The sequence below is a fragment of the Fomitiporia mediterranea genome (assembly GCF_000271605.1).
Source record: "Fomitiporia mediterranea MF3/22 unplaced genomic scaffold FOMMEscaffold_11, whole genome shotgun sequence".
NCBI classification, from domain to species: domain Eukaryota; kingdom Fungi; phylum Basidiomycota; class Agaricomycetes; order Hymenochaetales; family Hymenochaetaceae; genus Fomitiporia; species Fomitiporia mediterranea.
The window spans coordinates 448,544-471,710 of NW_006760396.1; the positions used below are offsets into that span (position 1 = coordinate 448,544).

At 44.2% G+C, this 23,167-nt stretch overlaps 8 protein-coding genes across 8 annotated transcripts; 2 read left to right on the forward strand and 6 right to left on the reverse strand.

Moving 5' to 3' along the window:
* Positions 1–550: 550 nt before the first annotated feature.
* FOMMEDRAFT_142649 (uncharacterized protein) lies at positions 551–3,122 on the reverse strand (the record flags this gene model as incomplete). The annotated part of the gene is made up of 7 exons (XM_007269944.1): positions 551–2,379; positions 2,429–2,509; positions 2,558–2,694; positions 2,748–2,813; positions 2,866–2,910; positions 2,963–3,004; positions 3,061–3,122. 7 exons carry the CDS (start codon positions 3,120–3,122, stop codon positions 551–553), a joined length of 2,262 nt encoding a protein of 753 aa, XP_007270006.1.
* Positions 3,123–3,575: 453 nt separating this feature from the next.
* FOMMEDRAFT_160081 (UDP-Glycosyltransferase/glycogen phosphorylase) lies at positions 3,576–5,719 on the reverse strand (the record flags this gene model as incomplete). Its single annotated transcript, XM_007269945.1, has 10 exons — positions 3,576–3,897; positions 3,958–4,028; positions 4,079–4,195; positions 4,267–4,353; positions 4,412–4,649; positions 4,697–4,758; positions 4,817–4,897; positions 4,953–5,153; positions 5,203–5,368; positions 5,427–5,719. The coding sequence occupies 10 exons, from the start codon at positions 5,717–5,719 to the stop codon at positions 3,576–3,578; spliced, it is 1,638 nt and encodes a 545-aa protein (XP_007270007.1).
* Positions 5,720–6,512: 793 nt separating this feature from the next.
* On the forward strand, positions 6,513–9,082 carry FOMMEDRAFT_148554 (uncharacterized protein). The gene is made up of 15 exons (XM_007269946.1): positions 6,513–6,680; positions 6,735–6,812; positions 6,869–6,951; positions 7,007–7,295; positions 7,351–7,482; positions 7,534–7,559; positions 7,611–7,622; positions 7,688–7,730; positions 7,787–7,938; positions 7,994–8,073; positions 8,124–8,498; positions 8,550–8,574; positions 8,628–8,754; positions 8,811–8,852; positions 8,945–9,082. Exons 5-15 carry the CDS (start codon positions 7,444–7,446, stop codon positions 9,008–9,010), a joined length of 987 nt encoding a protein of 328 aa, XP_007270008.1. The 5' UTR covers positions 6,513–6,680; positions 6,735–6,812; positions 6,869–6,951; positions 7,007–7,295; positions 7,351–7,443; the 3' UTR covers positions 9,011–9,082.
* Positions 9,083–9,700: 618 nt separating this feature from the next.
* On the reverse strand, positions 9,701–10,774 carry FOMMEDRAFT_38579 (fungal pheromone STE3G-protein-coupled receptor; the record flags this gene model as incomplete). Its single annotated transcript, XM_007269826.1, has 5 exons — positions 9,701–10,032; positions 10,099–10,236; positions 10,294–10,360; positions 10,413–10,522; positions 10,579–10,774. Coding segments are annotated over 5 exons (843 nt in total), but the record flags the coding sequence as incomplete, so codon positions are not given.
* A 2,873-nt stretch (positions 10,775–13,647) lies between these two features.
* Positions 13,648–14,742, reverse strand: FOMMEDRAFT_142652 (uncharacterized protein). Its single transcript, XM_007269947.1, has 3 exons — positions 14,594–14,742; positions 13,735–14,479; positions 13,648–13,683 (listed from the first exon to the last, which is right to left on the reverse strand). Coding segments are annotated over exons 1-2 (429 nt in total). The 5' UTR covers positions 14,596–14,742; the 3' UTR covers positions 13,648–13,683; positions 13,735–14,052.
* Positions 14,743–15,146: 404 nt separating this feature from the next.
* FOMMEDRAFT_93606 (membrane-associated proteins in eicosanoid and glutathione metabolism) lies at positions 15,147–15,743 on the reverse strand (the record flags this gene model as incomplete). Its single annotated transcript, XM_007269894.1, has 4 exons — positions 15,147–15,285; positions 15,339–15,384; positions 15,438–15,500; positions 15,563–15,743. 4 exons carry the CDS (start codon positions 15,741–15,743, stop codon positions 15,147–15,149), a joined length of 429 nt encoding a protein of 142 aa, XP_007269956.1.
* Positions 15,744–18,335: 2,592 nt separating this feature from the next.
* FOMMEDRAFT_112727 (uncharacterized protein) lies at positions 18,336–19,468 on the reverse strand (the record flags this gene model as incomplete). Its single annotated transcript, XM_007269948.1, has 6 exons — positions 19,003–19,468; positions 18,899–18,938; positions 18,738–18,844; positions 18,619–18,681; positions 18,517–18,562; positions 18,336–18,465 (listed from the first exon to the last, which is right to left on the reverse strand). Exons 2-6 carry the CDS (start codon positions 18,922–18,924, stop codon positions 18,336–18,338), a joined length of 372 nt encoding a protein of 123 aa, XP_007270010.1. The 5' UTR covers positions 18,925–18,938; positions 19,003–19,468.
* Positions 19,469–21,800: 2,332 nt separating this feature from the next.
* Positions 21,801–22,444, forward strand: FOMMEDRAFT_160087 (uncharacterized protein; the record flags this gene model as incomplete). Its single annotated transcript, XM_007269949.1, has 2 exons — positions 21,801–21,970; positions 22,054–22,444. The coding sequence occupies 2 exons, from the start codon at positions 21,801–21,803 to the stop codon at positions 22,442–22,444; spliced, it is 561 nt and encodes a 186-aa protein (XP_007270011.1).
* Between the last annotated feature and the right edge of the window lie 723 nt (positions 22,445–23,167).

A 23,167-nucleotide genomic window follows, 5' to 3' on the forward strand; every position in this document is an offset into this window, starting at 1 on the left:
AGGATCACAGCGGTTATAGCATATTGGATGGTAATGATTTTAACTTTCTATTAGGATATTGAAATTAATTGTCTTTTCAGATCAGCTTTGTTACTAGGTCTCACGGGTGCGTATCGATCACGTGCGTCGTAAACGCGTCTTGGTCGCGATTCACTTGGTCGCTCTGTCCGCAGCTCTCATTATTAGTGCTACTAGTACCAGTGCCCCTCATCCCGAGACCCTTCGTCGTGGCACCCGCCTACAATTTATTTTCCCGCATGAAGAACCAAAACAAAATGGACATTCACTAATGCTTTGTATCAGAAATTCGTTGCCGAAAAGCCGATGATTCAGACTCCAGAGGCGCGCGCGTTTCGTTTCTCTATCGAGACTTCAACTGCAACTTGATCTCTGGGACGCTACTTATGATGCTGTATGGGTTGATCATCATGGATAAATCTCCGGATCTATGAATCTTTTGCATTGTTGACTTTGACTAGCAACCACAATGTACAATGCCGCGCAGTTTTATTTCGACAATGACACATTCACTATGATTTCTCTCCGCTAATCACCATTCGAGCGAACTCGTACGTTTTGGACTTACGTCCATCTTCGCGTCTTTGTATGCCCTGGTGTAGAGCCAGGGCCGCAGCGCCTTGTGCTGTTCCTCAAACTCTGCAATAGAATCTTCCATCTGCAGCGTCAATTCAATATTATCTAGACCATTCAGCATGCAATACCTCCGGAAGGGATCTATGCTGAATGCAACCGGCGGTTGGCCGTTCGGTCTCCTTATTTCGTTCTTTTCGAGATCAACTTCAAGTTCCGCACCCGTTTCTGCATCGCTGGCAAGAGAAGTACAAATCTGCTTCGGGAGCTGGATTGCAAGCATGCCATTCTGCAACGTGTTATTCCGGAAAATATCTGCGAAGCTTGGAGCGATGATGCAACGGATCCCGAACACTTTCAGAGCCCAAGGTGCGTTCTCGCGGCTGCTACTACATCCAAAGTTCTCACCAGTGCACACAAGGATCTTTGCCTTGTTGAATGGTGGACAGTTTAGTACGAAATCGGTGAGCCTACCCGTTGCCGGATCCTTTCGAAGTAATTCAAACAATGCGTCGCCGAGGATACTGTGGTCGGATATCTTCACGTATTGCTTTGGGATGATGAGCTCTGTATCGACGTTCTCCATATCCAGACGTGCTGCTACTCCCCTCAAGACGGTGAACCTGAGGTCATTCATGACTGTTGTCTCAGGTCTATCGGTACGGGATGCAACAGCGTTCAAAACGGGCTCTGGAAGAACGGGTCCAGGGCCCGTCCAGAATGTCAATGCATTAACTTCCTTGATGTCTACTGTGTTCTTGCTCGAATTGGGCCCAAGGAATTTGCGAACATCGGTTAGATAACCGGTCATCGCCGCCGCGGCTGCCATTGCAGGACTGAGCAAATGAGTACGTCCTCCGGGACCTTGCCTACCCTCAACGTTACGGTTACTGGTGCTAGCACAACGCTCCTGAGGTCTGAGTTGGTCGGGATTCACACCTACACACATCGAACAACCAGCTTCACGCCAGTCGAATCCTGCACGTTTGAAGATTATATCCAGCCCTTCCGCTTCAGCCTGACGTTTAATCATACCGGAACCTGGAACCACCATCGCATAAACGTGAAGTGCGACCTTCGCGTCTGGACCCGTCCCTAGAACAATCTTTGCTGCTGAACGCAAATCCTCGATCCGTGAGTTTGTGCATGACCCGATGAAGACCTTGTCGACCCTGATCTCCGTCATTGGAGTATTAGGTGTCAACCCCATGTACCGCATTGAATTCTCGATTGATCTCCGTCTCGCGGGATCCTCGATATCAGCAGGGTCGGGTACTTTACCCGTAATGGGTACGACGTCCTGAGGTGACGTCCCCCACGTCACTGTCGGGATGATATCCTGTGCGTCAATTCGGACTTCCTTGTCGAAAACCGCACCCTCGTCTGTCTTCATAGTTCTCCAATATTCCACTGCACGGTCCCACATGTCACCTTTCGGAGCAAACGGCCTTCCCTTCAGGTATTCGAAAGTGACATCGTCAGGTGCAATCATCCCAGCTCTTGCACCCGCCTCGATGCTCATATTGCACACGCTCATACGAGCTTCCATGCTGAGTCCTCGGAAGACTGAGCCAGCATATTCGATAACGCAGCCCGTTCCGCCAGCAATGCCAATCACACCAATAATATGCAAGATCACATCTTTGGAAGTAACACCTTCGTGCAAGTCTCCGTCCACAATTATACGCATGTTCTTGCTCTTTCTTTGGAGAATTGTCTGTGTTGCAAGGACATGCTCGACTTCTGTTGCTCCGATTCCGAAAGCGAGCGCACCGAATGCTCCGTGTGCTGTGACAATGTTGAGTTAACGTAATTGGATCCGGTCTCTTGGACTTACTGGATGTATGCGAGTCTCCACATACACAGGTAACTCCGGGAAGTGTAAATCCTTGCTCGGGTCCAACAATATGCACGATACCTATGACAAATCAATAATCGTTACGAACTCTATTCAAAGATGTCCGACCTTGTCTGCGATCCTGAAGCCCGAAGAAATTGACACCAAAGTCCCTCACGTTCTTCTCCATATCAATACACTGAACCTTCGAATCCGGATCAGTGATATACTCGTCTATACTAGAGAAGTGCATTCTTGGGTTGGTCCTAATCGAAGGGACTTAGAATGAAACAAATGAATAACCATTACTGATATTTACGGAACGTTATGGTCCATCGTTGCCAGAGTCATCTCCCTTCGACGAATGGTTCGGCCCGACTGTCGTCTAAATCTTGGATTATTTCCTTTGACAAAATGCAAATAGCCTCTGGACTCACAGCCCCGAAAATGCTTTCTGGCTGCTCATTTCATGTAGCAAATGTCTGAGACAAGAGTAAGTGCAATTCTTGCAAGGAAAATGCTGTCAGCAAAGACCTGTCGACGTAGAGAATGGCCACGCCATCCTCCTGTACATTCCTACAGGGCGGTATGACCTTTCTATAATATTTACAAGTTGATGCTGATTCGCTTACACGATATGTTCGTCCCAGATTTTGTCGTACAGCGTTCTCGGACGTTGGGTTGGGATGGACATTTGCTAATGAAGTTGATCGGTTGGAGGGCTCACCAAAGTACGAAATCGTGGCACAGGGCACACTGTGAGACTTGTAGCCCTATGCACGCACAAAGTATCAATGCCGAACCTGAACTCGCTATAGATTATGAATAGACATGGGAGTGCACGCGCTAAGTTAAGCGTGCCGGGTCCGGGTAGGTCGAGTTCTGGACATGCAAATAGACTGTAACTATTTTTAACCGACTGGTCGTGGGCATGCAGTTCAGTGAATGATAATTCCAATGAAAATATAATTATTACAGTGATTGCATGATAATCTACGGTTTCAGTGAGCTCATGGGCCTTATAATTCCGTTAAATCACAGGTAACAAGTTGGTTACTAATTGGAGCCAGAGAATCAGAAAAATTGCACGACCGGAGTTAAGACAGAGTGGCTTGGAGTGTATCATGAAATTCCACACGGAATAGATTTACCAACCGAAGTTTTCGACAACTTTTCTCAACTCTCTTGAGGAGGTTCCGCCCTCCTTCCATTCTTCTGAGAACTTCTGTTGGAACCATTTCGCCTTCTTACGCTTTTTCAGTCCATCCTCCCCGTAAGCCAGCTCCAAAGCGACGATGATTTCTCGTCGGATGGCTTCAAGGGTGCCTTCGGGTGCCCTTCCCTTAAGCCGATAAAGTGGGCGCAACCCCGGGCCATCGCGGACTTCGAGTAATTCATATCCTACGTTATGCACCAAGGAAACGAGCATTGCATTAAAAGGCTGATCCCCAAAATATGGCCAACAAATGCTGTTTAAGCCCACGGACAAATCAGCGTGATTAATATTGTAAAATGAAGGCACTACGAACAGTGGGACTCCCGCCATTAAGGATTCCAGGGTCGAGTTTTGGCCGCAATGCGACATGAACCAGCCACAAGCCTGTGAAGTCCGCTGAGGAAGTTATCCAGGGAATGAAGACTCGGAAATACCTCGTGGGTTAGAACTTGCTGGGGGATCCAGTTCGCCATGTATCCGAGCCCAGAAGTTCTCACTCTCGCCGAAACTGGTTCCGGGACGACCGCTAAGGGAGAAGCATGGCTAAAGATCTTCAGGGTACAGGAACAAATGATAAAAGTGATTAACACTGGCACTGACAGATGCGGGGCAAAACACCTACGAAAGGAATTCTCTTCTCGATCAAGACATCAATGATAGTCCATATTTTCTCCGGGTTTCTCGGCCAAAATACTGTACCAAATGAAATCTAGACAATCAAATTGAGAGTCATACAGTCGCGTGGTATTTCACATGGCAACACTCACATAAATAACTGAACACGGTCCATAATTGTGAAGGGACTCGTTTAGGAAGGCGTCGACTTCGTTTGCGACAATAGAATCCTTGGGGCTCAACGCTACGGATCGTTCACCCTCAGGTGACGGAAGTGGCCCAATGACCGAGAACGGTCGGAAGCCGATCCACCGTTGCAACTGGTCCAAAGCAGCAGGCTCATAAAGCCTATTACTGTTATTTATCACGCCATCGCATTCGGAGAGGAATCTTCGAGAAGTTAGAATAAGTTGCAGTGACGAACGAGGAAGTCTTACTTGTGGGCATATTGAAACCAGGTCGCGATGTCGGCTATTTTTGCTCCTGGAGGTAATGCTTGCTATATGGTTCACACGCATTAGTAGACCAGTTCAGTCGGGAGTTAACGGGACGCGCACAATTTGAGGAACATGCTCGTAGTGATACATGGGCGGCAAGCCGGGTATTTGAATGAGCTCATTTTTAAATCCAAAATATCTCTTCGCGATCAACAGTCAATTTTCGAATCTCAATAATGGATTGGCACCAAATTACCGATTCAATCTCTTCAGCTCGGACTACCTTGTCCTCTACCTGAACTTGGCCAAATTTTTCTGCAAGGTCACCCTTACCACCCATGTTTTCCGGACCGAACAGGAACAGAATAGCAGAAACAGCACCGTATTGCAGAGCATAAATGGGGACGGATGACCCGCTGACAGCGCGTATCCCGATAAAAGCGTCATACGAGAGAAACTTGATGCTGTTAGCTCCCTTGTTCTTGGAAATATATATAGGAACTCACATCGATTACAACAAGTTCTGGAGCAGGAATGGAGTCATATATAAAGTTGCTGCTTTCTAAGGCACGAATGGGTTCTTCTTTGAGCAGGACCTCGTATCCTCTGATAAACCCTTGCTCATATATTTGAAATTGGAACGGTTCGGAAGAACATGGCAGACCAACGACCCTTTCACAGATTTAGACACAGGGTAGCGCACTCGGAGAAGGAATCAAAGTCGGCTCACCTGACCAGATCTCTGAGCTCGTTCTCATCTCCAGGACGAAAGTGCCGGGCCACCTCGGCGATAACTTTGTCGAATAGAGTAACTTCTATGAACAACGTGGCGTGCAAGCGGGTTCTACGACTATTCTGAACGAGTTTTGCGATCAAAGCCACAAGAGGCTTCGCATGACCTATGAATATATATCCCTTAGCAATCGTGCCAATATGCCAATTATGAGGAAAGTAGAACAGACCCCAAAACGGTAGAGCAAAGGCTACAACGTGGCCTCGTGTTTTCCTGGACGTACCGTTCATCGTCAAGGTAAGGAGGGAAAATAGATTCGGCACGCTTATAAGGCAAAATGGTCGTTCACCATCGACCGCGGCGAGGTGTCAGATCAAACTTTCGCATAATGGCAAGTGTTGTACACCCTGTCTTATGGCCGATCAACGCATTGAACTTTGTCGCGCATTATTATTCCCGCCAGATGTATAACAGACTTATTAAGTCCAGTCGAGAGTCACTAGATCGAGACAAGATCTGGTGGAGACGCAACCTGACTCGACTAATCAAGTCGCCGCATTATCGAGCGAATGGAAGAGTATTGCTACAAACCGACAGGCAGATTAGTCCCACAAAGTATGAAAGCACTCTATGCCAGGGTCGCTGAGCGCTCTGAAATACAGTGTGCTTCTAAGCCTTTTCACTGTGCACCTGGATACGATAAACGGTGACAGTAGACCGGAAACTAATCTTATTGTAAAGTCACTTAACAAGACATGCAGAGATGGAAGTAAGCTTACCCGTCTGTTGTGGCATCAGGTCGGTTGCGTGTCCAAGTTCTTTAATTAGGTCAAGGTAGTAGATAGATCTCTCTTTGTCACTACTGTAAAGCTTCCGTGATTAAACATTCCCATCAACCCATGAATATCGGGAAAATTCGAGTTTTCGCGATCATTGAATCAGCGCTCATGGCGGACCTGACGAAAGTTGCTTGTGGGGAGAACAAAGAGAACTCGTTTGTTGGTACTTATTTGTATCTTACGTAATTCTTATTTGACTTCCGAATCCGACCCGTTATCCCAATCGCAAAAACTCTGGAGAGAGCGTGCAGGATCAAGTCATCTGGCTTAATCACTAAATCATCGTAACAGAGCACATTTTCAACAGTTGACGGGTCGAAGACAGTGACTAGTCTAGATCAGTCGAGGTTAAATTTTCTCCTGCAACCGCAACCAGGTACAGGGCCAACCAGTGGAATACAAGTTACACAACGTAGGCTCAATTCAGTTTGACTTATAGCCGTATGTCGAATGATGCGATGCACAGCGGGCCATCCGGATTTCACTTTTGGATGCAACTTTCCTCAGTATGCAATCTGGAACTAAAAGCAAATATCGCTTACAGGTACAGACAAACTGCTCTCGGGAACGGAGGGTATGACGGAGCTGACGCCGATTAAGATGATCAACCTTCAAATTACCTTGACGAGGTGGTGTCGGTCAACGGACCATCGGTGAGCTCGGATCACTTGATAGTTCTAGAGGTATGAATCATGTCCGTCTGAGCCCGGAAGACTCAATCAAATGTTTCGTCGGAAGATGTCCTTGCAACATAGCTAGACTTTCTTCGTTCCTTCATAAGACACATTTACTCCTCACAAGAGCAAGGAGGCCAATAACAGTCCTATGGCTAAGACATTCTTTGACAGTTTATATTATTACTCTCTGCAGGCCCTCACAGGTTCTACGGAACGAAGCTTATTTACGCGGTATTGATCGATTTACCTTTGCACCTCAATGGAAACGACACAAATGTTTCCCGATCAAATGGAAGACAGTGGTAGTAGCTGATCCTGGCGTACGCGCCTCATTTGAACGCTTCGACTTGGCAAGTCTGACTATGCATATGCGTTAATCTATTACGATATTCAAGAGTGAGCCAGGATCATTTCTGACCCTTCCTGTTTGCAAAATGTTTAAAGCGGCCGCGCCTGGTTCTCAGCTCGCAAGACCCAACCTCCGTCCTGCTTGCTATCATGGAGCATACGGCGTCTGATACCTCTGTTGATAGTACTGTGAGTGGGTTCAAGGCATACTTGTACATTCTAGGCTTACGGCTTGCTTAGTATGGGTGTCTATTCCTTGCTGGAATGTATGTCGTTATGATGCATCTTGGGCATAGATCTGATTATTCTACTTTCAGATTTTCTTCCGTGTACGTTTTAAACTCTGAGTCCATATACTTGCTGCCAGGTAGAATGCTTATCCTGCTCCTCTTAGTCTGTGGGGAGGCTGTTGTCTTCAACTGTATTACTACTATGAGGCAAGGTTCCGATTCGGCATGCCGAAAGGTAAACTGACGAGTTTCTCTTGCCTCAGAAATATTGGAAGACAGAGAAGCTCTGGCTCAAGTTGTACACCCTTGTTGTATGGATACTCGATGTAGTTCATCAAATCCTTCTAATGAAGGCATTGTACATGTACTTTGTGAAGGAGTTTGGTAACTTTGAGTTTATAACTCGCCCACAACAGTGCGTCGTATATCATTCATATCAGGAAAAATAATTGACGCACCGGATTTTACAGTCTTATCTTTGATGAGGCTCCAATCTCTGCAGTAATCAACGCAATGGTGCAGAGCATCTTCGTCGCTCGCGTGTGGCACTGTAAGTAATACAGAACGTTCTTAAGAGTATAAATACTGACTTCTGTTCAGTGAGCAACAAGAGCAAATTGTTGACTGCCTTTCTGATAATTCTCATAGCAGCCCAGTTTACGATCACGTTGGTCTACTTTGGACAAATTTACAACTTTACCGATTTTGCACAACTCTTCTCCGTCTTAAACACCGAGCGTGCTATGAATGCACAAGTCGTTGTTACTGACACCTGTATCGCTACCTCATTAATCGTTCTTCTGTGGAGAAGCCGATCCGGATTCAGGAGGACAGATTCGATTATTAATCGGCTTGTCATGTACACGATCAGCACAGGGCTACTAACCAGTCTTGTCGGCGTTGTTGGTCTGGTCGGTGCACAAGTACAACCCGCTTCCCTTATTTATCTGCTCGCAGATCTCATTATGCCGAAAAGTATGTCATTTTTGCACTTGTTCTACAGGCCCACTTATATACTCTTGGTAGCTTATGTCAATAGCTTGCTTGCTACGTTCGTTAGCCCTGTATGGATATTACTCGATTTTCGCTAAAGACTTAAATCAGTTTGAACGCTCGCTCAGGTCTTCGCAACCGACTTACTGAAGACCAAGGTCTCCAGAGTATACACTTGGAAAATCTTGCTTCTATTCGCAACGGCTCTTCTATTAACTCAAATGTTGGATCCCGCAAGGTGAGAGCACGTTTCAACCATATGTTGATAGCTTGGGTAACAAATACGACTTTCAGATCTCACGATCGCGAGGGATTGAGTGCAGAGTAGAAATTGACGTGAGTTCATCGTCCCAGAAACCAAAGGGGATTCTCCAGAGTTCTTTAATTGTCCTGCAAAAGAATTTCGTCTGATACTTTTTTCCTGGTAGGGCTTGGAGGGAACGTCGTCCAAGCCTGACTTCGGTGCGAGTGCAAGTGGTCCTGAAGCTGTCTGATGTTCTATTAGCAATAAGTTAGACAGTTGCTTTGTTGTATATAATCTAGCCAAACAGAAGAGTCAAAATACCGTTTTGTTGGGCAGTGACCGATCGGGTTTACATATCAAAAACAGTTCTGTGTAGTTAAACTTTAACATGAGCTTCTGTTGTTGCTGTCAGTCCGTTGGGATAAGCAACAAGGAGAATTTCAGATATAACCAAAACATTATTTATATGCCAATTCTGGATTCTGTTAGTTTAATTTCTGTCCCCTTCTACAGCATGCCCTACTAGACTGCACCACAATAGTCACAGCATAGGCGTCATAATGAGAGAAAAGAGAAACTAGCCATACAACTGCCGCATTCACACTCGATCACTAACTTTCCATAAATCATTGGCCTGATTCTCGTAATCAGTCGACTCAGACTTTTCTTGACTATGTCTGCTTGTCTCTAATTCTCCCGCTTGCGATGCGAAAATCTCTTCCCTATGAAAAGCCTGAGTCATTTATTGCCGTACATTTCGATTGCTCACTCACACTCGTGTCAAGGCACTCGTGTTGGTGTTGATATGGAATACCATCGGCGGTACAGAATTTCGTACCCCGACGGCAGAGCCACTTGTACTTTTTTGGAGAATTCGTAATCCCGGACGTCCAGCAACCAATGACAGTCTTTTCCAGTAGTCAGTCCACATCGCTTTGGTAAACCCGAAGAAGACGAAAAACACAAGAGCATTGAAGACGGTGATCCAGCTATCCCATTGCACAAGGATTATCTCGTTCCTCCCGAGTTCTGCCTGTGGGATCTGCCAAATAGCCGAGAATCCCCAATGTGCGTCTGCTAAACCTTTCCAAGGAAATATTCCGTGGTCGACGTTCATGACGAATATGTAGATACTGCACGGCAGTGTAAAAAGACACTCCGCGCATGCCAATGCGATTACCGTACGGAAGTGATCAAGCGAGATTTCCGGGTTTACTTTTGTGACCTCACGTAGAGCATTCCTGCGCCGTATAAGTGTACGGAGGATCAAACCTTCAATATGCGGTGGAAATGTCTTATTTCGTGTGATAGGGGACATGCAGAGTCTGCTACACTCACAACTGTAAAATGCAGCTAGGATTGCAAAGAGAAGAAGCCATCCTTCGTATAGTGCTATGTAGAGTGGTGTTATGTAGTATGCAAAGAAACAACCAAGGCCCTCGATAATGGAAAAGCGGTGTCCTTGAATGAACCATGCTGAGATATGCCTTGAGATTATTCCAGAAGAGAAAAGAATCGGATAATAAAACGTACAGAGTGCAACGGATAATACAGGAATCCCAATGGACACAAAGAGATCAAATAGTCTCGCCTTTCTCTTCTGCAGGAAGATTGAGTCCGTGTTCGAATTAACGATGGTGAAGCAAGCTTACGTCAATCACCGACGAGGCATTTCGCATGTTTACTATAAGAAATAGGCGTCTTGCCATCACGAAGTTCGTGGTAACGATCGCAAGACTCCCAGCATGGAAAATTCTGACGGCTAGAACAGCGTCTCAACTCGTATTAAATGGACAAGAGCTAATGAAAATTGCTTACTGATATCGCACCACGCGACGGCCGTGATTTGCGCATTGTCTGCCCATATAATGGTATTTACCCCGGTAATGAAGCAAAGTAGAGCGGACCAGACAGAATGTGTCCATGCTCCGGTGTTCCAATGCTGGAGGAGCCACGGTAAAGGAATTAAGACGATGATGAAGGACAGGAAGTTGGCGATTGGAACGAGGGGGTAAGCGTAAGTAACCTGCATGTTACGACAGATAAGAAGTCAATATGAATTTCGGTGCGGTCACTGGCAGGACGGTCTCGAGGGCATTCAGGAATTGCTCCACGTCAAAATATTGACGATTTTCTCGCGAGCTCAGAGACTGAGCAGCCTTAAGGAAGAAGATACGGTTTAAAGGAGTGAGAGATGTCGAGAAAGCCGAGTAGTGCGTGTTCTCAGCTCTGTCCGTCTGGATTCTGAGGCGCCTAAAGTACAACGAAAAGTCGCAATCACTTTAAGCGAGACAAATTAATGCCCGATCAGGCACGACTTTATCTCGTAGCACATATCCCTATCAGGCAGGCCTTGATCTTCTAGATAAAACATTGGTCGCCGTGTCAAGCATTGAATATGTAAGCAAAAATGTCTTTCGAGGAGACGGAGCAACTGCTAAGGTGTACACTTCCCACATAATACAATCCAGATTCCGTATAGCGACCTTTGGTCATAGGTGATGTTAACAACAAGAATATGACTCATATCAGCGTCTTGAATTAACAGCGCAGGATGACCCTGCCAGAAAGACCCTAGAGTCGGATTGTACGATGACAGGAACAACCAGAAGTGCGACGCACTGCAGATTTCTTTCACAGGAGGGAAGAACAGAGTCAACAGACTGAAAAGCTGACAGCAACTACTGGGGCACATGACGCGCATCGCTACCGTACTTATTTGGCAAGATCAGTTTAGTCAAGATAGACATTACACAAACAATGAACCCTCTGCAACCAGTTAGATATCTCTATTTTCTTGAATTCTCTATATATCATCACACCAACTGCGCCGACATATTTTCCCCACAAATAAAAAAATACAGATTCTGTGTAAAAATATAGTGGACCAATAAATTAATACCAGCCACTTCCACAGGAGGGAAAGTGGGTTTGACTCGAATACACAGTTCTTCGCCTTTGTATTACTCATGCAGGTGCTCTTCCTGATTCGACACATTCTCCTCGAAGTCTGCAAATCGCGACGTACGTGTGTTTTCCCTGTTATACGTTTCAGCGAGTGATATTGAACAATCTCTCATACTGTACTTACGTTTGAGCCATGGAACTTTGATCACTCGATGGTACATTAAAGGCCATTTCCGGGGCAGTATTATTCGTTTCCTTTTCTGTTCCCTTTTGGGTGATCTCTGCGGGCAATCGAATACCAAGATGGTTCATGGAAATTATAAACCGCTTCCAATAGCTGGCCCACATTGTCTTCGAAACACCGTAGAAAAGGAAGAATACAACAGCACTGAACACATTGACCCATCTATCCCATTGGAGCATTATGATGTCGTCTCTTGTGAACTTGGATATTGGGTGTAGTAAAATTGTCGAAATATCCTTGTGATCGTCTGGGAGACCTTTCCACGAAAAAAAACCGTGGTCCATGTTCCGAATGATGTTCGTGGTGAATTTATAGATTATACATGGGAGTGTTATAAAACACTGCCCGCACCCGAGAGCGATCACTTTGGGATACTGATCCAAGGAAACATCAGGGTCCAATTGAGTGACCTCACGTACGGCATTACTACGACGTATGAGAGCTCGGAAAATAAAGCCTGCAAGCAGTGTGGAGAAGATAATTATTCTCCGGACATAAACTCTTTTTTGCAACCTACATGCATATACCGCAGAAACAGCTGGAAAGACGAGAAGCCAGCCTTCGTACAGTGCTATACTGAGCGGCATATTGTAATACGCAAAGGCACATCCTAATCCTTCGGTAATGGTAAAACGATGACTCTGAATGAACCATGCTAAATCGCGTGTGTAAATGCATTTTGGAAGCAATTGAAGAATCATTACAGTGAACTGTTGCAAAATGAAACATACAGAGCACGACCGATATCACTGGAACTACAATGCAAAAGAAGAGATCAAACAACTTTGCACGTTGTTTCTAAGCGACCACATTAATAAGTGTCAGATAAAGCGGAGGGCTGAACATACTTGGGACGGTGATAATAGATTATGGTTCTGCACTATAATGCATACACGCCTTGTCATTGCAAAGAGTGTCGTTAAGTTTGCGAGAACAGCCGCGTGACTAACTCTGACAGCTAGAGACGATGATATACATGAAACGAATTTGGGAAACGGTGTACACTCACTAATATCGCACCAAATAACAGCAGTGATGCTGACGTTGTCAGCCCATATAATGGTGTTTGCTCCGGTGATGACGCATAACAATGCCAACCATACGGAACGTGTACAAGCAGCTATGTTACATTTCTGGAGAAGCCAAGGCAAGGGGATCAAGGCTAGGAAGAAGGAAATAAAGTTGGCAACAGGGACGAGAGGATATGCGTATGTCACCCGCATAAGGATATAGTGAACGAAAGGACCGTTTGACTTCAATGACCGACAGTAATTGGGAACACTATTGAAATGTGCACTTAGCGCTCTTTTATATATGGGGCACTGGAAGAACGCTATGTTATGCACGGCCGTCTTCCGGACGATCGCTACGCACATCTGCTTTCGTTCTATGTTTTGGTGTTCCTCGGACATCGTACCCGGAACAAGCCAATGTGCGGACCGACCTAGGCGGAGCATGAGACGGTTGGCACTAATACAGTGTGACTTGATACCATCGAATAGATTTGGGGAAGAGTCTACTCAGATCGAGACTCTGCTTTGCACCATGGTATTGGTACGAGAGTATGTACTGACGGATGAGAGCGCTCCCAATCCGGACACGACGAGGTTAGTTTGATTCGCGATGCGCTTGAATGCAAATTGAGAAACGGCGTCCAAAGCTAGAATCAGATACGTCGAAAGCTGAACTGGAGGGGAACGATTTGGTTTGATTCTTGCAGGGGAACTGTGCGCACTATTATGACGTATCCCGAACGTGCATTCGGACATAGCCTACCTGAAGTCGATTAGTATCTGTCATGCGAATCCAACCGGAGGACTCACCGTCTAGATCCGATGGAAAATGATCCAAGAGTATCAAAAGCAGACAACGTGGTCGATATCACTTGTAGTAGTTGTATTCCACTTACAGCAAATGTATCATGACGTCACGAAGGATACAATCCGGTACAAGAGGCGAAGATAGCAGTTCGGAAATCAGGTAACTCAGACTTGCATAAATAATACAACGACCGTCGTCCTGTACAAGTACACATCAAAGGAAGCCACCAAGCCAAAGATTAACAGCTCGGAAACGAAGTATATCAGTGTCGAGCAAATTACAATGACTGCCGTCAGTGTATGAAACCGTCAAGCAAGACACTATGTCCGCGGCTGCGTAGAAGTTGAATTAGGTTCTGCAACAGGATTGCCTGCTGCGGCGTCCGGAGTCCGCATTGCATCGGCGGGTGCTGGCTGATTTGTAACGATTTCTCCAATTTCCTCACGAGGAAATTCTTCTTCCTGTTGAGATCGCTTTCCCGCCTTCTTCTGCTGCCTCTCACGCTCTTTGCGTTGTGCACGATCAAAGTCGTCCTCGTCATCGCCATCGTCGAAACAGGAGCCGCAGCAGCCCCGTGGGCCTCCACATGGCGCGGAAGTCGGAGATCCTGCACCGTAATTTCCTGGATATCGCAAAAAGAATTTAAAAAAAGGAAAAAGAAGGAAACGTCTCCTGTCAAGTGATAGCAGCCAGACTGTCACGCACTCTGGTAACAAAATGTGGAAATTGCTACAACGCAGCAAGTGCCTATGCAATTTGAATGGAGTTAAACGTAGCAAACAAAGCCATACATCAAGTAGAGGACGGAATGAAGTCAACCAGGGAATAACTGATAAAGAGGCATTAATATTGACGACATACATATGCCCGCGTCAGTTGCCGCTGCACCAGAATACGCCATCACCTTGAATTCACAGAGGCTTATCTGACCGCACAGTATAGAACCGAGGTGACAGTTCGCAGACAAGGATTAATTTTATAAGTAGGAAAGGAGCTGGAGCCAGACATGGAAGACAAGTGGGGTGTCTGTCGACTTGTGTCAGGTCACAGGTGTACATTGATTGACCCCAGCCAACTGTCGATCATCCAGATTAAGGCGTAATGACGTAACGCGTCCACTCCACTCAATGTGAAAACAATGCAAATATAATGGGTCAATTTATTGTAATAGAGTGGTGTAGACATGCTTTTAAAACGGTAAACGAAGTTGAATTCTTTACAGTCCCGCCTGCAAGAACTGGTATACAGTGTACAGGGTGGTACTAAGCAGTCCTATAAGTAAATTAATAATTATATTAGTAAATCACGGAATGGATGACAGCAGTCGTTTACTGACCAAGTTGGCTGAAACTGCCCAAGACACCGCCTCTGGTGTTGCGCTATACAAAACGGATTAAGACTTTTGTACCTCGAACTACCAATAACGATTATCCACACGTACCTTATTTGGATCGCCAGTAGAATAGCCGATCGTATACAAAACTTTACCTATAACCCAGGCGCCGCCGAGAGCAGCAGCGAGGTGCGGGTATTTCAAGCCTGTGACAAGCACGCTGTTATAGAGGATAATGAGAAAATTCCTCTTGCTTAATTGAAACTAGTTTACCTGAGGATGACATGAGGGACGCTCTCGAGAGTGTTCTGGTGTGCGCCTTTATCGAATAGATAAGTGATTATTTATCGGCGAGCTTCATTTCATACTTACGTTGTGCGCAGTTAAAACGATAGGCAGCAGGGGATGACGCAGCCTCTGCTTTTTCGGCATATGCTGATTTGAAATTTTGGATCAGTAATCGACATTAAATTTATTCATCACGATATGGAATTAACCTTGTGGGTATGGCACCTTTGCGGCCTTGCGCGCTCTACCGACGTTGATGGTCTGGTATGCATTAAGCACTATTGTCGATGCTGCTGCTGCGAGCACGTAGGAATAACTATAGTATAAAAATAAGGTTTGCGCCACAAGCAAAGGCGAAACAAAGCGTGCTGACGTACCCTTGAGGCACATCAATGGACGGCATGGCTATTGGATGTACTGTAACTGAGAGAAAATCGAAGGTTGTTTCTTGTGTTCGGAAAAGTGATAGGTTGGATCTTCTTTTATATGTGGGTCTTTATTGCGCAGGTGGGAAAGTGCGATCGGCTTGAGAGGTACGCGTCGCCATGCATCGAACGTTCGACGTGGATCTATGGAACGAATTTCTCACGTGTGTGGACACCGTACTCGACGACACTTTTCAATGCATTCAGTCGGGACGATTGGAGCACTAATCGTCTTCGATATTGTCCTAGCCCTAGAAAGGCATTGATTCGAGAATCATGTCGACCGCCTTCAATCTGCGCGAGATCGAAAAAATATTAACATTTCTTGCACTTTGCGCAGTGAAACTACCCATCAAACACAGCAGGCATACGTCAGCTGTTGCTCATCTTAATGACCACTTCGATCGCTTAGGCGCAGCATGAATTGCATATTGAATGCTTCATTTGTCAGATTTCTTTCATGCTTACATCCATTTAAAATAGTAAATACCAGCGTCAGCAGAATTACATTGACGTGCGCGGGAAAGCCCGCCACGGTCCCGTGCTTCTTCATCGCATCAGGTGACCGCACGTAGAAAAGCTTGCATATTTCCATCTAGGGACTGGCGCGGATAGCTCTAACCGCGGATCCGCACCGCGGTTAAGATTCTCGCGGATATGCTAACCGCGGATAAGATTCCCACGGCTACCGCAGATTTCGCGGTAGCCGCATTATTGCAGTAGAAAAAAATAAACCAACTACTTTCATTCATTCTGTTAATTCAACTACACAAAAAGTCAAAAAAAATGTCTCAAATCAATTCACCAACATCTCCTCACTCTCATTTCATCCAAAATTACAATATGTCTCGAGTGCCAGTTGGCATCATTTCATCACCCACACCAGCATCATTCATAGATGCTGCAGCTGCTTCTATCACAGGAGAAGCTCTGCCTGTACAGCTTTCTGCACCAAAAACCTGGAGAAGAGTGAAGACTTCTATATATGATCAGACAGATGATCAAGTTTAGGTTTTAAGTGATGAAGAGATTATTGGTGCATTATATACTTTATTTACCCAAGTATCACTGCTAATTATACTGTATTGAAGCTGCCAGTAGAGACAAATGGAAGTCACCAGCATATGACCATTACAATGTCTCTGTGCACTGGTTTGATCAGGCAGGCTTAAAGAAACTCTCCTTCATCAAATGGCTGTTGGATCTTGAAATGATACCCCACTTTTTTCTAATATTAATGATGCTTTTTCAATTCTTGAAGCTAAAACATCTCAAACTACCAGTTCTTAAGTATATTTTCAATTACTTGCATTAATTTTTCAATTATTTATATTTTTTCTTTGTATATTTTAATGTTGTTATACCCATACTAATTAGTGGAGTTAATAGTACATATTGATTGACATGTAACTACAAAAAGTGTGATAAGAAAATTAAAAGAGCAAAACTTACACCAGGTATCGAGCGAAGGTTTGCTTAACCGCGGCTACTGCGGTAGCCGTGGGAATTTTAGCCGCGGATAAGCTTATCCGCGGTTGTTGTTGCGGTCAACGGTGACGGATGCTGCGCCAGTCCCTATTTCCATCGTTGGTCGTACCCAGTTTTGTCTAAATTCCGCACATCCAATTCACTTCTGCATATGCGTGGTCCTACAGAAGTTTGTAGATTCGACAAACCTCACCGTTATCCGATCAATCGTAACGGCCATCTCAGGCCGTTTCGACCAGTGCTGAACGAATAAAGCGTCTCTATGATGTTTTTGCGTTTGGGTGTAATGCTTCGGGGTTCTTTCAAAGAGCCGGAACACTCTTTGGTCGTTCTGAGAATCATAATTGTGGATTTTTTTAGACTTCTATTTGCTACACTAATAGCAGCATATCTGGATTTCCATCGCATTAATTGTGAAATATATCACTAGTTTAAATACGGTCTAAGACAGTTTTCTTGTTGCGCTAAAAGCAGTCCAGATAGAATCAAGAGGAAACTTCTTTGGTGGGAGTGCCTTGTGTAATACGTACAAAATACCGCATTGCAGGACCTAGACCTATCAAGTAAATGTGGACCTTGGAACGTTTAACGCGTAAGGAGTAGCACTGCATTTCAATGTTTGTAGGTATCCCAGATCATGAACCTGGTCCAGCAATTTATCACAGGTACTCCTCCGCAAAGGTGAAGGAGACTAAAGATAACACGATCAAACTCTTATAATTGATAATGTGTCCAATCACGCAGACGGTGCCATTATTTTCCAGTGCTTCCAATAAATAGATACTACAAAACACTTTAGCCCGCACGATTAATAAAATAATTTGGTATACACAGTCTGTAAGACAATAGGAAAGAGACAGACTGCCTACAGACCTTCCTTTATAAACTGGGACACGGTATATCCCGTAGAAACAATCAGTCCTAGATTCGACATAAAGGATATTTAGTAAGAATCGGACTGGACAACAGTAGTCGATGTACTGACCAAGGAAGCCTAAACCGCCCAGGAAACCGCCTCTCTTATTACGCTGTAATTGGCGAGATAAACCTACCGCAGACGAGAATTAATTCATGAAAAAACTCTCACCTTATCAGGATCACCAGTAGAATACCCGATTGTGTAAAAGAACCTGCCTGCAATCCAGGTACCACCGAGGGCAGCAGCAAGATATGGATACTTCAAACCAGTGACAAGGGTGCTATCATGTAAGATCATGAGTAAGTTATCGCCAAATAAACAAACAACATACCTCAAAATAACGTGAGGAGCGCTCTCAAGCGTGTTCTGGTGTGCACCTTATTTGAATGTATCAATAATTATCCAACGGTGAGATACTATTATATATATTTACGTTGTGCGCAATTGAACCGATAGGCTGCGACTGACGACATCGCCTCTGCTTTCTCAGCGTACGCTGAATTGAAATGACTGTTCAGCGACCGCTAAATGTTATGGCCAAATATGACTGACCTTGGGGATACGCAATATTAGCGGCCTTGCGTGCCTTGGTGACGTTGTACACTTGGTACGCATTGAGCAGGATCGACGACGTTGCTGCAGCGAGTACGTAGGAATAACTACAACGCGCGCATAAAGTCCGGTTCGAGTTGAAGAAAGCACGAAGAGCTTACCCTTGAGGGACTTCGATGGAAGGCATGATTGCTAACAACACTGCGAGAAGAGATTGAGCTATTCGCGTTTTATAATTTGACGACTGAAGGATCGGGGTTTATACCGAGTCTTTTTGCATCGCTACGAAAGTAGTCAGACGGCTGGAAGTACGCGTCACGGATCGAATGTTCGGCAAACAACTGCGGTCTATTCAACCGACGCAGGCTATTGACAGATCGTTTAATATACTTCCCCAATGGACACCTTCTCAAAGTAGAAAGGAGAGCATCTCTGCCCGTGATTCGGCGGTAATTCGTTGAAATCCATGAATTGTGCCCTTGCGTACCGGTTTATGAATTTGATCTGCAGTCACCAATGATTTGCCTGATATCCAAATTGGGCAAATCAATATGGGATATTTGCGCAGCGTCTCGCGCTCTTTCCGTATTTCCAGCACAAGTTTCTTGGCCACCATGAAGTACGTTTCCATATTACCGATACTAAGGATCTCGTGAAGTGAGTACGGATCCACCAACGGCGAGAAAGATTCTTCCGAAATTGAGCACATAAACTGAGTCATGAAGCATGACGTAGTCCAAGACAAGATCGCTACTGTTCTCAACAAGTCGACTATTGGAGCAGCACTTCTCATCATTAATCTGCAGAGGATAAGAATGCAGATAATGGCACAAGCATTGCACTCACATTCATGATGGTGCCCTTTTAACTTGAAACTGTGATTATTGTGTCGGGTCTGTTAGGAGTCCCGATAGTGCCGTCCATGGTCCTTGTCAGAAACAGTATAAGTTCCATCGATCCTTCTTACCATGTTATAGACAATAGCATACACAAAAAAGTGATGATTTGTGCCAACTGAACGGGAAGTGTCTAACGATTTTTTTACCCACTGGACTTACAGCGACTGAACGTGTCAGAATCAGTCTGGAAAGTGATAAACAGAGTCACAACATCAGAGTACTTGCTGCACCACAGAAGACTAATAAGTAAAGCATAGTAAGAGGACCCTGTGTTTTAGAGACCCTAGGCACTAAGTCGTGTCATGAAAGTAGAGAACCAAGAAGGCTCTTGACTAACGCAGAATCCCAAATACAACCAGGCCATACTCAATATTGCCTCTTTCAGTACAACTGTACAAGGAAATGGACAAATGTACAGCCCACGAATCATTTGCACAGAATGCAAGAAATGAACGTTGAGTCATGATGACTCGGACCAGGTCCATCTGCGAGGGAATGTAGTAAAGTAGTTGTGCTTCACCAATATGACAAGAAAATTGGAAGTTGGAACGAAAATTCTGTGTTCGGACCGTTCCTATTAGGTCCATCACGTGATTAAACCCACGTGTGTTTCACGCCCGTATTCATCCGCTCATTCTGATAGAACGGAGGTAAACCAGATACCACCTCTTACCAGGACAAGGGAAGTTGATGTATTGACGAGAAATCCTGCTCAGATATGCAATCCGATAACAGATAGAATCCTACTACTTACTGCTGTTGGATTTCCGGATTTGATTCGTTATCTAGGGGACACAATTCAACGAACACATGTGCTGCCCCAAGTCCATCTTGTTTGCCTCACCTAATTGTATTCCACGTTGCTTGTACAAGATATTTCCGTATTGATGTAGTGCAGGCTCATGCATACTCATTCACAGTACGTCTCTGCACACATTCTTGCTTTGCCCTTGTACCAAGTTTCTACCTATCCGTGTGTCTTTTTTTTCACCACATAATTTTAACCAATCATCTGCTATCTTTCAATTAATCAAGTTACTCTTCTACGGGATTACACAATTTTCTCAATTTTGGTTGCTTTTCTCGTAGCTGAGTCCATGCACAGATCCGAAGTCGGATTCGCATTATCTAGTACTTGAATCTAGTAACCCCTTTCTAATCAAATCATTGGGCATATCCTAGTCATAGAGATTGGTTAAGGTCTGCTTCGGATTCCATGCGAAAGCAAAATGAGACTCCACAGTCATATGCCTTCTTCGTTTTTCACATGTGTTTGCATGTGAACTCTTGTTGTGTGTGCCATTTGCATGTTGGGACCAATCTTGGACTGAAAGCTATGTTTAATGTTATGAGCAACAGGCAATCCAGGTGCCATCAGGAAAAAGTCTTAAGGCTTATATTAGCTTATAAACATATAAATTATATAAATTTTCTAAAAAATATAAAAGACCATATATCTAACCTCTCAAAATGAGAAAATCATAAAAAGCTATATAAGATACAAAAAGATATGTACATATTGTCAATATAAATAAGGTTTATAAGTGTTGACAATATGTAAATGAACTTATATCCAACCTCCTAAAATGAAAAGATATTAAAAGAACTTTATATTTTAACAAGAGTAATATAGTTTTATAATGTATACAATCTAATGTAAAGCTTTAAAAGTAGTATGTATATTGTTAGACATTATTATACTTTATAAGAGCTTTATAAGACTTCAAATTAGTTATTATATTTTACAATCCAGGTATTCATTTATTTCTCTTTTTTTCCTCTTATAATTAAGTACTAACATTTTAATACACTTGCATTTATTCTATTCTACTACATTACATTTTATATTGTATTTGTGAAATGAGCATGCAGACAAGTAAGAAAAAAGAGAGAAAGAAGGAAAGGAGAGTCTAGTCATAGAGAATCATACTTTGAATATTTGTTGGACCAGTTTTTGCCTAAGGGACAGAATTGTTAGCAAGTGCAAGTACTTGAAGTGAGGAGAGGGATGCACCATGACAAATGTAGGAAGGGTGGGCAGTACACTGGGTTGAGATCCGGAGCGTCGAGCAAGCTGATTTGAGCTACAGGCGAATCTGTGTCTGTGCATGTGTGCTGCATGCTCTTGCTGCAGCAAGCAATGGGAGGCGTGGTGTGCTGAGCCATGGATCGCAAGAGTGTATCTCCGGGACATTCTGACGTGAAGAGAGAAGGCAACGTGGAAGTTGCGGACAGACTCAGTGCAGGCGGCGTGAGTGGTGGGTCACTGCTTCCGTTCAATGCAGTGTCATGCCCGGCACAGAGGAAAAATGCACGCGGTGTGGCCTATCAAAAGTGATGTCAAACATTGAGTGGGTGGGAGAAAAAAGCATGTACCGGGTGAGAGAGAGGGTGGCACGATAGGAGTAGTTGTACAGGGACGTTGTCACAAGCAGGTACTCATCGAGTGTTGCTTGCGCTGCAGAGCGGGAAGTAGTACGCGAATGCATGGAACTATTGAAGAAGTCGTTCGGCATTGGTCAACAATGTGGATGTGCGAATGCGAATGCAAAAAGGAAGGCAAGTGTAAAAAAGGAAGACAACGAAGGAGGGGCAACACAAGACGCAGAGCAAGGAGCGGGAGGGATGGAAGGGAGACAAACAAGTTGGGAGGAGAGGGATGAGCAACATTGTGCAGGCTATTATGGTGTGGACTGGCTGCTTACGCTTTACGTTGAAGGACGGTGTAGTCAGGTTGGTGGCATCATCGCAGGATCTGAGGCCCAGCACGGGCATCGCAGCAGTGGGTTGGAGAGACGAGTGAAGTGATGTTTATTGCCTATGTTGTTGCAGGCAGAGTGCCTGCTGGTACGACGCTTGCGAGCAGAGGACTTGACTAGAGACTCAGAGAACAGAAGCAATGACATAGTGTTGGTGGCAGAGGGTTGGGGAGATGGTGAAGGTAGGAGGTAAGTGACGAAGAGAAATGCGTCATTTATGCTCTCGATCTTCAGCAGTTGATTATGTAATCAACTATAATATGAGTCGTCAACTGATAGAACATTTTAATTGTTGCATTTAGGTATAAAATAAAATTATTGATCTACTTTGTAATACAGTAAAAAGAAATATGACATGTATATAGCTTTCTAAACATACTGATGTAATTATTACAAGTAGATGAAATGCCTTTTACAATAATTGTAAACTGCTTGTATAAATAATCTAAGTATGATATACATTAATATACCTTTTGTATAAATTATAAGGCAACAATAGTAATTATTACATTATTATATTATAAGTATAACTCTTTCTTAAAGATTATAATTTAAATATAATACAAGCATAACACTTTAGGTTGTTATACAAAGTTAGTATAAAACATGTAATAGATTTTATTCATCCCTAGTACTTATGTAGTCTTTATATACATTAATATGTCTTATTTAAACATTGCAATTCAATTACAAGCCTTATAATTACTTTATAATGTATATACAATACATATGTTACTTTACAAAGTCTATAAGAAATACAAGAAATCTGACT

What these genes read in the sequence shown, in the direction of transcription:
- FOMMEDRAFT_148554 (XM_007269946.1), top strand. Translation starts at nt 7,444, where the DNA reads ATGGAGCATACGGCGTCTGATACCTCTGTTGATAGTACT. An exon ending in TTTATAACTCGCCCACAACA is followed by an intron (nt 7,939 to 7,993) that starts GTGCGTCGTATA and finishes CGGATTTTACAG; the next exon opens with TCTTATCTTTGATGAGGCTC. An exon ending in AGTGCAGAGTAGAAATTGAC is followed by an intron (nt 8,853 to 8,944) that starts GTGAGTTCATCG and finishes TTTTCCTGGTAG; the next exon opens with GGCTTGGAGGGAACGTCGTC.